At 38.7% G+C, this 12,765-nt stretch overlaps 1 protein-coding gene across 1 annotated transcript in view; it reads right to left on the minus strand.

Annotated features, from left to right (window-relative positions):
- Positions 1-377: 377 nt before the first annotated feature.
- Positions 378-12,765, minus strand: part of LOC109479705 — a 33,471-nt gene continuing 21,083 nt past the window's right edge. The window contains 16 exon segments of the mRNA XM_019781696.1: positions 378-764; positions 1,498-1,723; positions 2,624-2,741; positions 3,152-3,244; positions 3,812-3,982; positions 4,469-4,723; positions 5,295-5,362; positions 5,862-5,943; positions 6,418-6,600; positions 7,507-7,569; positions 8,405-8,497; positions 8,931-9,293; positions 10,034-10,116; positions 10,819-10,969; positions 11,305-11,358; positions 11,620-11,669. Of these exon segments, the coding sequence (XP_019637255.1) occupies positions 1,509-1,723; positions 2,624-2,741; positions 3,152-3,244; positions 3,812-3,982; positions 4,469-4,723; positions 5,295-5,362; positions 5,862-5,943; positions 6,418-6,600; positions 7,507-7,569; positions 8,405-8,497; positions 8,931-9,293; positions 10,034-10,116; positions 10,819-10,969; positions 11,305-11,358; positions 11,620-11,669 (2,042 nt within the window). The 3' untranslated portion in view covers positions 378-764; positions 1,498-1,508.

Here is a 12,765-nt window from a genome sequence, read left to right on the forward strand (position 1 = left end):
TAACAGCTTTGCGGTTTAATAGCATTTTTATTTTTGGCCGTTTTTTTCGCCCGCCCGCACTAGTTTGGGTGTCTTCAGAGGATGTCATCCATAAAATTAAGTCGGTGTGGCCTAAAACAATAAACTAATAAAGACACAGAACTGAAAATTTCTTCATGAGCACCATCAACTGAAATTTCTATTGGGTAAGCAGACTTGTCCATTGGCAAGCATCTATTTAAGAGTACTATTACTAGCTTATAACATATGTACATTTACAACATTGTCTTGTCTTGAACATTTTCATGATTGTAACAATACCAACATGTACATGTAGTAACACTTACAAGCTCAATGTATATTATGTGATGAAATTTTTAAAATGATGATTAGTGCATAGCTTAATTAATATACATGTATGTTGCTTTGCTACTGCATTCTTTTTGGTTGAATGTTTTATACGTTTTTTCAAGCATGATGTTGCACTGTCCATGCCCAATAATGCTCTCAGCATTTAACGCATCTCTAATGCTTAGAATGCTTAATAACTCTATAAAATGCAACCCCTATGCAGAGAATGGTTACTACCCAATTATACCAAATATGGACTGATTTGGACTAAAAGACTTTTGATACAGGGGTGATTGGAGAAGAAGTGGCTACTGGGTGGAATGCCATCATCTCATATGTCTGTTAAGATGTTGTGAAAGTGGTTGTCTCCTCCCAAATCCCTGGTCGTTTTGAAACTCAACTTGGTTTTCTCTTTGCCTGATGTCACCGCCAGCCTGGAAAAAAAGAGACATTCCAAAATTGTACTATATGTAACGTTACTGTTCAAACAATTTCACAATTTCGCTACAGTGGAAGTTATACAGGTCTACAAACTACAGAAAACACTTAGAAGAAAACAGATCCTAACTTTTTTGCCAGACTATCATTAGTTTATTACTGTGGTTAATGAATGATTCAGATTGGCAAGGAAGATAGATGTACACAACAACCAGGGAACATCAGAGATGCCAAGGAACTAGATACATAATCCTTGGCTAAAACCACAAGAGCAGTGGCAAAATTACAATACAAAAAGCCACCAAAGTCTCCCTCCACAGACATGCACTTTATCCAGAGACTTAAAGCAATATTATGTAAGATTTTCACTATTTTGAACATCATTGTTTTAGTACTTTTTACATGTTTCCTTGCGCTACACTGAGGAAGTAAAAGATCAACGTCATTGCGCCACAAAAATGCGTTGGAAGCTGCCAAAGATAAACGAACGTAAAAAGCTGTTTGTTTACATTCTTTTTAGGAGCCTCCTAAAAATACAGCGGGCCTGGTGCAACTTATTCTCGTGCTGTGCTGATTCGCCAGAAAAGCGAAATAGTGACGCTAATATGTTGAAAGTTATTAAAAATGACAATCGAGATGAGAAAATTTCAATTACTTAAATTTACAGTTTTGGTGCAAAAATCTTACATAATATCGCTTTAAGGTTTGCAGTTTAAGAAAGCCGTGCACCTTGACCTGGCCTATCCCATCACCAGGCTCTCTATCATCATCATCATCATCATCATCCTCGTCACCATGTCCGTCACCCACACCCCCCCCTCCTCCTGATCGTTAGCCTGATCTTCGTTAGCCTGATCTTCGTTAGCCTGATCCTCGTTACCATCATCAAAGTCCTTGTCCACGTCTTGCATGCCGTGGTTCTCGTCATTTACCGGGTCCGCCATGTTATCGGCATCTGCCAGTACAGTGTGAGCACAGTGTTATTACATGTAGCATGCATTGTGAAGCAAAGGACTTAAACATTGTCAATCATTCCTGCTAAAAGGTATTACAGTCAGGGTACTGTAGGTGTGGCATGCACAGTACAGGACATACAGCTATATTTTTCTATTTCTTGTGAATCTCCCAGGAGTACGTTAGCATATTCAAATGTAATCAACATTAGCAAGACTGTCAGAAAGATCTAAAATTGAATACTAGTATATCTAAGGCTAAAGTAGCAGACAAAAATGTCAGTGTGAAATTTGGCTAAGTGTTTGAAATAGGAAGGCACATTACCCCACACTTCTGGAGCAAAAAATTTGTGGATGAAGATGAACTCCACTTTGTCGTAGATTGTAGTTTATATAGTAATGATAGAAATAGTCTTTTTAAACATATTACATTTCCATACTTCCAATCCTTGACTTATATTGAAAAATTCATCTTTCTTATGCTTATGTGCTTTGATCATCCTGTATTAAACAAACCCATTTTAAATTATATTTCTAACATCACAAAGAAAAAAGAAGAAGCAGAACCTCTGTATTTGAGTAGTTTTAGAGCTGGTGTAGTAAGATTAGTATCAGTAGTCCTGTTTGTACTACAAACATTTATATACCTTTTCATCTGTCCTGTCCTTAGCCCGGTAGGGCATGAATGTACAATAAAAGTTTAATCTGTCTATAAACTACTCTTGAAGCCAGAGTACCACTGGACCTCACTGATTTCTAAACAGCCAGGTAGTGCTATAGGACCAAAATCGAATCTGGCCAGCAGACAGTGCCCAACCGGCTGGGCTATAGTTCTAGCTGACTGAGTAGAAACCATCCAAGTCCCACAGTACTCTGGCTTCCAGGGTTAGCTACAGACTCACCTCTGTTGTGTACTGGCATGAGGTCGGGGAGCTGGACCACAGGCTGGATGTTGTTATCTGCCACCTGCCCGCCACCTGCCAACGGGTGGTCCACCTGCACCTCATGGTCAACTGCCACCTGATGATGTCAGGATAAGATTAGGCCTATCTGGTTAAAGTTACACTCACACATGTTGTATAACCATTTTTTGGTGCAAGAGTTTTTGCGAGGCTGTGACTGAAATGACTAAAGTCTATTTGCTGTTGAAGACTGTAATCATCATCATAATCATGTACATGTATAATCATCATCTTCATCATAATCATATGTAATGACGATGATGATGATGAATTACTGTCATAAAATGGATAAAAGACATTTTTTGTTTTACCACAGTCTTCTAATTTGAACATTGTACAAAGCAACAACAAGAAACAATGCATTAAGTGTTTTTATAGGCTTGACATCAGTTGTCATTTCCAAATCTCTCACAACTTGCAGTTATTTTGACAGAGTAAGCAGCAGAGATATGGAATGGATGTTCTGACCTGTGGTAAGTTCTGGTCAGGCCTCTCCACCTGCATCATCTGTTGGTCACTTTCCTGACCACCAGGCACCAGAACTTCCACCTCATGTTTCACCTGGAGACAGCAACAAACACAATTATTCCATCATACAGGAACATGTTAGTATCACACCTTTTACCTCTGTCACTTTGAGCCAACCCATGTATCATTGTTATTTCCCAAATATTTTGGGGCAGGAAATTTCAATCAGAATATGGCAATCAATGGAACTGCCTGCAAAAGGGCATTCACATACATGTACTTGATACAAAATTATATATTGAAACACTAGAGGCGAATAGAAACAGGAAAACCCAGACTCCCAGGATGCTCCCATGACCCCAGTGTGTTAACCGTTAGGCCATAAGGTCCAGGAACAGTCAGTATGTAGCACTTTAAACGCCACTGATACATGTACATTTTGACAGAAACTTGCCATCAACTAGTTTTCTACCCTCCCTACCAGTGATTGGTCTATCCCGATAGATAGGGTGCAGCCCCCTGCTGTTCTGGCTGGTCCTGGTCCATGTCCTGTCCCAGAGCAAAAGGCCCCTGCGCACTAACCGTTAGGTCCAGGACCTTAAAACCCCCCGTTACATATTGGCGGAAACTTTCCATCAACCGGTTTTTGACCCTCCCTACCAGTGGTTGGTCTATCCCGATGGGTGCGGCCCCCTGTTGTTCTGGTTCTTCCTGGTCCATGTCCTGTCCCAGGGCAAACGGCCCCTGATGTCCAGGCTGGGCATCCTGTCCACCCTGACCCTCCTCCCCGGCCTGACCCAGCGGCTGCAGACCCCGCGCCTCAAGGTCATCCTGGGGGGCGGAAATGGGACATAATCAATAGATTAGCTTTGGTAAAATTGTAAATTCGTATTGCGAGAATCATTAAGAATTAGCTCTGTTAAAATTGTATCCTAGTATAGTTTATGTATCTATCCTTGTTATTTCTTCTTTGCCATACGTTTTACCAGTCACAGTTGTTGAGCAATAAAGTTGATTTGATTTGTTTTGTTTTTTTTCATACAGAACATCCCGTCTGTAGTTCCTAAGTGTCAGAAAAGATGTTGTCTGCTTTGCTTTACTTTATCCATCCACTTCTACCATCTGGGGTGTCGTGGAAGGGACAGTTGGCGGCTGATGGCGAGTCTGGAAGCCGTTGTTAGTGTAAGGCCATGCCTGTTCAGGGTGTCCTTCACGCGCAAAAATTCTGATGCAACGCTGACCAAAAATCCAACAGAAATCATGAAAAATCAGGGTTTTGGGCAGGCGCATTACATTCTGCAGACGTGCTTTATATACCTGATCTAACACTCGGGCATCCTCATCTTTGTGCTGAGTGTCATCTTCATCCCCAGCATCCAGCGGGTGAGGCAGGTTGTCATCTGGCTGCACCTGGTTCCCTCCGGCCACCTGATGCAGCTGCAGATTCAGCTGTTTGTCTGGGTCATCCCCAAGTGGGTGTAACCTGTCCCCCCCTCCCAGCAGTTGGTCTGCTCCATCCTGCTTGTCACCTGCGAGCTGCTGACCAATGAAGTTTGATCGTCCTCGCATATTCTATGATGAAAAATATGAAAAATAAATTATCATATTAAGAAAGTCTGATGAAAAAATAGTTACAGACAAAAGTTATCACTGGACTGATAGGCCAACACTAAACACAGTTAACATTTTAATTCGAAAAATGTTTATGATAATAATTTATACACAATCATGATACACAACATTTGCTTTCTCTAAACACCCCTAGTCTTTATTTAGAGCAAAAATAGACTTGTTGCACATTGTACAGTGACACCAATGTATTGTGCACAGTGGACCAGTCAGAATTGCCCTGAGGAAGGTGACAGACGGTCACCGAAACGTCACCTGAATAAAACACTAACGAGTCTTGGTTGTACTATCATGAAAGTTTATCTGTGTTGGTAGTTACATGTTTAAAGTTAAAACTTTTGTTCCAACACAAAAAATTCTCTCACCTAGAGCTTTCGACCAGTCACTCTGGTCTTCCTCAGTAGACTGAGTCTTGGTTGTGTAAAAACATTTTGTTCAGTGACTTAACAACCCGATGAAACTATTCATCCCATAGTTTTAGTTTGTTGATGCCAAAGTAAGAGAGATGCCTAACCTGTATGCTGTCCTGGTCATCAAGGTCTTTTCCATCTCCATTTCCCACCTTTCCAACCTGCCATGCATCTGGCAAGGAATGTACAGCGTAAGTACATGTATATTATAATATATATCCGCTTCACACCTGAGGTGTTGCCAAAAAGTTATTAGAGCATACACGTTTCTGTCACCGCTGCTGTTTGCATACAAAGAGAGATTCTTTATTGACACATCAAAAAAAGTACAGAGACTTTTGTATGGTCTTCTACAACTTAACTAAAGATCTAACAAAGCTAAATTAGTAAATACATGTGTGGATAACGTCATCTTACATACAGAGTATATGTATGATGTAACAATAAAGGTTAACTATTCTCTAACATGTGTTCTCTAAGATCAAAACATTCTTTAATATATTTTCCTATTTGAACACTGTATTGGTTATCTCCCCTGAGAATGTAGTTGCATTTATCTGTACATGATCAACAGTTTGAAGCTGGAGAGTCAATAAAAAAGGTAAATGACGTATAATTATTCAATGACAGATATGAGCATCATGTAACACACTGGAAGAAAAGTGGCAAACCTTGGTGTATAATTTGATTGTCATCTTTGTCTTTCTTGTCTCCTAGTTTGTCTTTCTGGATGGCATTTTCATCTGGCAATCCCTAAAGAACAAAGGTACATTACTTGAAATGTTTGAAGTTTATTGCAGCAACAATAATGAATTATAGTACATGTAGCTGACAGTGACAAACTTTGTATTATTTATTACTTAAAAATCAAATATCTTCCATTCACTCTTTTATATAATGGGCCAAATTCAATCATTAGCAAAAGAATTTGATTCTAAAGTATGGCATGGGCATGCAACAGCACGTCAGCAGAACGTACTGCACCTGCAGCATAGCACTTTGACAGAATGTCTCATATAAGGTCATATTCTTACATATGAAGTTAACATCCTGTCTGAAGTTTCCAAATGCCATGTCGAAAAAAATATCGTCTGCAACAGGCAAAATTTTGATGCAATGTTGGCCAAAAATCCAACGAAAACCATGAAAAATGGGGGTTTTGCGCAGGCGTAGTACGTTCTGTCGATGTGCTATGGACAACTACACTGAGTAAGAAATAGCGCCTACCAAGCCGTCCCTAAACTGGTTCTGTAGCTCCTGTCGTCTTTTCTGAGCCTCCAGCAGTTGTTTGTGTGTCTCGTCCAGACCAGGGTGGAGCCCCCCTCCCACTCCCAGATCAGTGTCATCACCACCTGCACCTGGCACCTGCACAAACAACGGCTGCTGCGCACCTGGCAGGTCCACAGTCTCCTGGAACAGAACACACAAAGTTTATTGCACAACTATTCACAAGTATGGCATCTAGTAGTATATAACATGTGTTAGATGATGTGTTATGCCGAGGGACAAATACAGATAAACTTTATTGCACAACTACAAACAAGTATGGCATCTAGTAGTACATTGTATATAACATGTGTTAGATTATGTGTTATGTCGAGGGATAAATACAGATAAACTTTATTGCACAACTACAAACAAGTATGGCATCTAGTAGTATATAACATGTGTTAGATTATGTGTTATGTCGAGGGATAAATACAGATAAACTTTATTGCACAACTACAAACAAGTATGGCATCTAGTAGTAGTACATAACTACAACTCCATAGGGCTAATCTGGTCTACGTCGCTGATAATTTTGTAGAAGAGCCATATAGTGTGGGATAAACTATCATAAAGAATGAACTATGGTTAGTACAGTCACAATATCATTGGTTAGTATGAAAGAAAAAAATATTTAGTTAGTCATGAAAGACATAAAGTGGTTAGTATGAAAGATAAAAAAAATATAGTTAGTTATGTAAGACAATAAAAGTGTTAAAGTGTTAGAAACACTGTTAAACTATGAGTTTATACAATCAATGATCAAATTAGTTATCCTTTCTATTTTGATGTAACTAGCACTGCAGTAACTACAGTGTCTATACTTAAATAGAATGTACTTTTCAAAAAGCACAAATTTTCAAAAAGTCTCAGTAGAGGATCCATAACTTTTAATGGCATATTGCCCCTCGGAATTGCTTGTTCCAGGAAGAGAGTAGATGAAATGTCTGTTATTTAACACCTTGTTGAATGTAGAGGAAAGTTATGGGTTAGTGTGTTAGTTGTGTAATGTTCTGCCATCCTTACATGCAGCTCTGCTGCCACACCTACCTTCTGCAGTAGCTGCTGCCTCCGTACCGGCTGCCTTCTCATGTACGGAGCTGCTACATGCTTCTACCAGCGCAATACAAGAACGCTCTTTCAGTCCATGTCAATGTGAAACAAGCACTGCACAATTCATGAATTAGGTGTATAACACTTCAAACCTACCACACTCATATAAAGGCCAATTTTGTAAGATTGTAATTTAGAATAGTTTGAAATTGATAGCCTGGTTACCAAGTACCGAATTTGGCCCGAATTTTAGCTTTCCTTTCTGCAAAGTCAAAGACGATCAGTAGCTACAATAGGTTTAGTAACCAGGCTATGAAATCGACAATTGTTGTACTTTGTAATTGTCAAATATTGTTGTATTTTACAGTAAAGAGAGAAAAATTGAAAGTTTCAAGTGGCATAGAATGTCTGGCAAAACTTGTAACATATTTGATAAATAATTAAGTTTTGAGAAATTCCAAAACTTTTTTTGATACAAAAATGTTGCTGTAAGATTCTACAGCCAAAATCTGACAAAGAGAGCCTTTCAATGTGGTACATTATCTATATCTGATATCATCTACATTGTAGCCGTGCATTTGAAGATCACTTTCCACGTTGACTAGCTGAGTAGCTCATGCTGTTGGAATACATGCTGTTAGAGACAGCTAATACTACAACACAGCCCTGCAGACACTTGTTGTGTCATATTGATATGAGTATTAAACCAAAGTGGTTGGCATAACACTGAACTCTTGTTACCTAGATATAACACTGAAACAAGAATGAAGACAGGTGAGTTTGAAAAAAAAAAGAATTTTTACACACAAGGAAAAACATTAAATACTAAGTGTCTGCAAGGCTGTACATGAAGGAGCTGAGAAAAAAAGTATGTCATGGTCGGCAGCTGCATCACCTGCGGCACCTGCAGCTGTTGCCTTGGCAACGCCTGCACCTGTGGCTGCCACTGCTGCCGCTGCCATGCTCCAGCTGCACCTGGCACATACCGCTATCGAGGCAAACCAAAATGAAAAGAAACCCTAAGTATTAATTCTTGATTGATTTAGTGTTAAATGTGTTAAATACCTAGAGAGAGACAATTGACTCTGAACTGAACCGAGTGTAAACCAACAGCAAGAGACCATGTCTAGCAAAATATTAGACGTTAAACAAGGACAACAACAACAACATTAATTCTACTTTTAACCCTTCAAGACAGTCATGTGCCAGGGTCTAATCTAGCCAGTTGTAACACTTGAATGGTTAAACTCTTATGGTTTGATCATGGACTGTTTTCTATTTCTGGATGTCACCCTGAATACGAATAAAAATCACATAGCAACCAACCAACTCACAATCATTTTCTGTTGCCACTAAGAAACAAAGCAGGTTCACAAAAGATGTAAATAAATATGATAAGTAGAAAATCATGCATCAAATACCTTTGAATTCAAATCTGGTTGTTTTTGAGCCACCTGTGCAACATGCTGTTTCCTATTCATCAGCTGCTGATTTTGCAGGATGGGCTGTTGCTGAAGAAGGTTTTGCTGTCCACCAGCCAACTGTTTCTGCTCAATGAGCTGTCCCATCCCTGTCAGCTTCTGCTCCAGCTCTGCCTGAGCTGTCCTGTGTTTCTCCTTCATCTGTTTCTGCACCACAGCGTGATTGTCCAGCTCAGCCTGCTGCTGTTCCAGCTCAGCCTGTTGCTGTTCCAGTTGGGACTGTGCGGCTGCCACGGCTGTCCGCTGTTCACTGATCAGCTGTAGCAGCTCCTGTTTCTCCCCCTCCAAGCGCCTTTGTCCATCCTGAGGAAGACATTTTGTTTGATCAATTATTTTTTCATGCACTCAAATCAGCCTGCAAGCTGCTTTTCATTGAGGCCAAGAGGCAAGAGATTAGGGTCAGACAAAATATATCAACAAGTTAAAGTTTACATCATTTAAAGTTGCCTCTGTCCATCCTAAGTAACATATACGGTGTACACCATTGATGATTATCTATTATCTGCTCCATCCTAAGTAGGACGTGCAATAAAAGTCATAACTTAATATCTATACAAGCAATTGCCAACTAAAGATGTTACGGCCAGTGAGTGGTAGGCAAAAAGTGATGGACAGTTGTGTGAGTTGCTTACCGATAAGTTGCATATGTCTTAAAATAACTTGCATGTATACTACATGTATCTGTATCTGTATAGCCGGTATAACCGCCTTTCGGCGTAACACACCAGCTTCGCAGGCACGCGGCACGGCGGCAGCTGGCTACATTACACCGATCGACTTGTTACACCTAACCCTTGAACTTCTAGCTCTAGAGACATTGTCTAGACATGTGTAGTATCTGTATCGGTATAGCCGGTATAACTGCCCTTCAACGTAACACACCAGTATGCTAATACACAAAATAGCGATTGCTTGTATTCTTACACTAGAAATGCACAATACGCATTTGGTGTGCTTGTTTTGTGATTCAGTTTTGGAGCAGACTTTTAACAAGATCAAGTTTGGACTTTTTTTATTTTCAATAGAATGCAGCTCACACCAACCTGAGATATTGTAATCTGTTTAACAAGTTCCTCCTGGTCTCTCGTAAGCTGTGTGTTTCTTTCCTTCAAGCTCTGAATAACATCTGTGAATGGAAAATAGTAACTTAAGTTAGTTTACAATCTCAACCTAAAGCCACACCAATTTGATTTCTAGGTTAACAGATTTTTCTAGAAAAATAATGGAGAAGGTGGGCGAAAAAAAAAACAGGCCTAGGCATCCTATTATGGCCCAAAATGGTAAGAAAGGAGACATGAAGTCAACACACCAGGCTGGTTCAAAATTTAAACAATGAATTTTGAACTTTTAATGATACCATTGCATTGAAAGATGGAATAACTGTAACAACTAGGAAGAAAAGGACTGTTTTCAACTGTTCAGGGCAAAATATGAGCATTTTGCAGTTGATTCTGAATTTTTATTTTTATTTGCAAATCAGGAAAAAATGAAGCGGGTGAATCCGTTAACCAAGAAATTAAATTGGTGTGGCCTAACAATTAGTATTTCTAATGGCCTTTGTTAAAAAAAACAGAAAAAAAAACAATGCAGAACACAATCAATGGAAAAGGGAGGAATGTATGCTGATTAAAAAAAAAGTAATGCAAGGGATAAAGAAAATGATATGGATGGGACATAATCGAACCAAAGAATAGAAAGGATGAAATTTGAATAAAAAAAGTAAATAAATGATAACATCTGACTTTGAGATTTTTAAAGATACTTTTATCGTTACATGACTTCTTTCGATAAAACTTTGCAAACATTGTTCATTCTGAAGTATTGTCACCTCTGAGTCTTTGTAGATCCGTGTCCTTTTGATCTTTTAACTTCTGGTAGTTGTCCAGATGTTGGTCCACAATTTTTTTCTGTTCATCTCCAAGGCGGACATGCTGGTCTTGTAGTGAAGAATATTCTCTCTCCAAGTCCTCATGCTGATTCTGTAGATAGCAGAATGGAAAAAAAATGATACATGTATTGTAGTATTGTTGTTTCTGTTTTATTTACCCAGGGTGGCCCAACTGAGTGTACATGAACATGTGTAGGGCTCTTCTGATTCTAAAAAAACTACCTACACCAAAAAACAGTTACTCAAGCAATTTGATATGATTTTGGAAATGATCATATGTTTCAGCTTGCATCCACTATCTCTTTTTTTTGGCCTTCTACTGAGAAATTTTAAAGTGTAGATGGAATAAGCAACCATGATCAACAAGGGATCCCACCAATGACAATTCACAGACTTCGACTTATTTTAATCAACAGTTTTACTTACCCTTAACATCTTATACTGCTGGTTCAGAGAATCATATCTGTTTTCTGCTTCTTGCTGTAAGGGACATTTTAAGAAATTAAATGCACTATCATCATACTGAAACTATTTTCAAGAGAGGATTTGAAAAAAGAAAACAAAAAATCAACATTAAAGCCATTGTATTTAATCTAAAATTGACCTTTCTGAACCTGTCTTTGAAACATAAGCTACTAAATTTAGCTACAGTACAGATGCAAACATTCATCCCCTGAAAAAAATTATTATTTTATTATAAACATACTTAGGCAACCATAAACAGCTCTCAAGAAAACATACCTTTTCCTTGGCAAGAACTTGTTCTGACTCAATCTGCTTCTGCTCATAATCTGAAAATCAGAGAATAACAAACAAAATTGATTATATTTTGACTAGGTATCATCTATCCTTCTGTTTATTGAGAGACAACACATTTTGATTACTAAATACACAGGTTTAATAGTTACTATAATATATGATCAATGCAGATAAAAGAATATACATGTAATACATGACTGATAAGTTTACCCTCTTTATCTCTTTATCTCTTTTATAATGCTATAACAGTCTGAGGCAACATCCACACATATATTCTACACTAACAATTTTACACTGTGATTTGAGATAGGAAATACATTTCTAGATACAAGTTATCAATTCCCTGATATGTCTTTATTTTTGTGCAGTCAAATCATTAATATCATTATTGCATCAGCATGCTAACCATAATGTGCAACAAAGTCTCTATAAATTATATCACAGTAAACCTCTGAGGCAACATGCACATTTGGTATTAAATTTGTATTGATCACAAGATAATCAGTCTACATCAGGAAGGTTAAGGTGCTACAGGGAGGTGTAACATCCGTGTCCATAATATCACTAGGGTCCATAATATCACCACCTTGAGAAACAGTGTGCTTTAAGATATTTTTACTGCAACATACTTTTGGTATGCACTCCTGCACACCTCAAATGTACATACCTAGGGTATGTTGCAGTAAAAATATCTGTAAGGACACTTTTTCTCAAGTTGGCGATATTATGGACTATGGTGATATTAAGGACACAGATGTTACATCAGGGCCCGAAATTTTGCTATTGTCCCAGAATTGTCCCGAACATAGATTTCAATTGTCCCGAACTGAGGATAGACTGTCCCAACCTGCTTTTCAGGAAATAAGTTTATGACAACGATAAGAAAACAATAACAACTGAATTTGTACAACTTGAAGTCCACTTCATTAGTAAATGTAGGGAAATATATGATGATATCATCTTCGAGGCCCCCCTCCCGACATTTGGAATCACTGATTGGTCAAATATTAAATGTTTGTCAGAGCATTATGGGCTGCCGGCGGTCCGCTGCAGGATTAGTGGATCGCGTTCCTAAATGACGTAGATGGTCTTGGAATTTTCCCCCGACATTGTCCCGAAACGTAATCT

Source organism: Branchiostoma belcheri, unplaced genomic scaffold (genome assembly GCF_001625305.1).
Source record: "Branchiostoma belcheri isolate BF01 breed outbred unplaced genomic scaffold, Haploidv18h27 scaffold5, whole genome shotgun sequence".
Taxonomy (NCBI): Eukaryota; Metazoa; Chordata; class Leptocardii; order Amphioxiformes; family Branchiostomatidae; genus Branchiostoma; species Branchiostoma belcheri.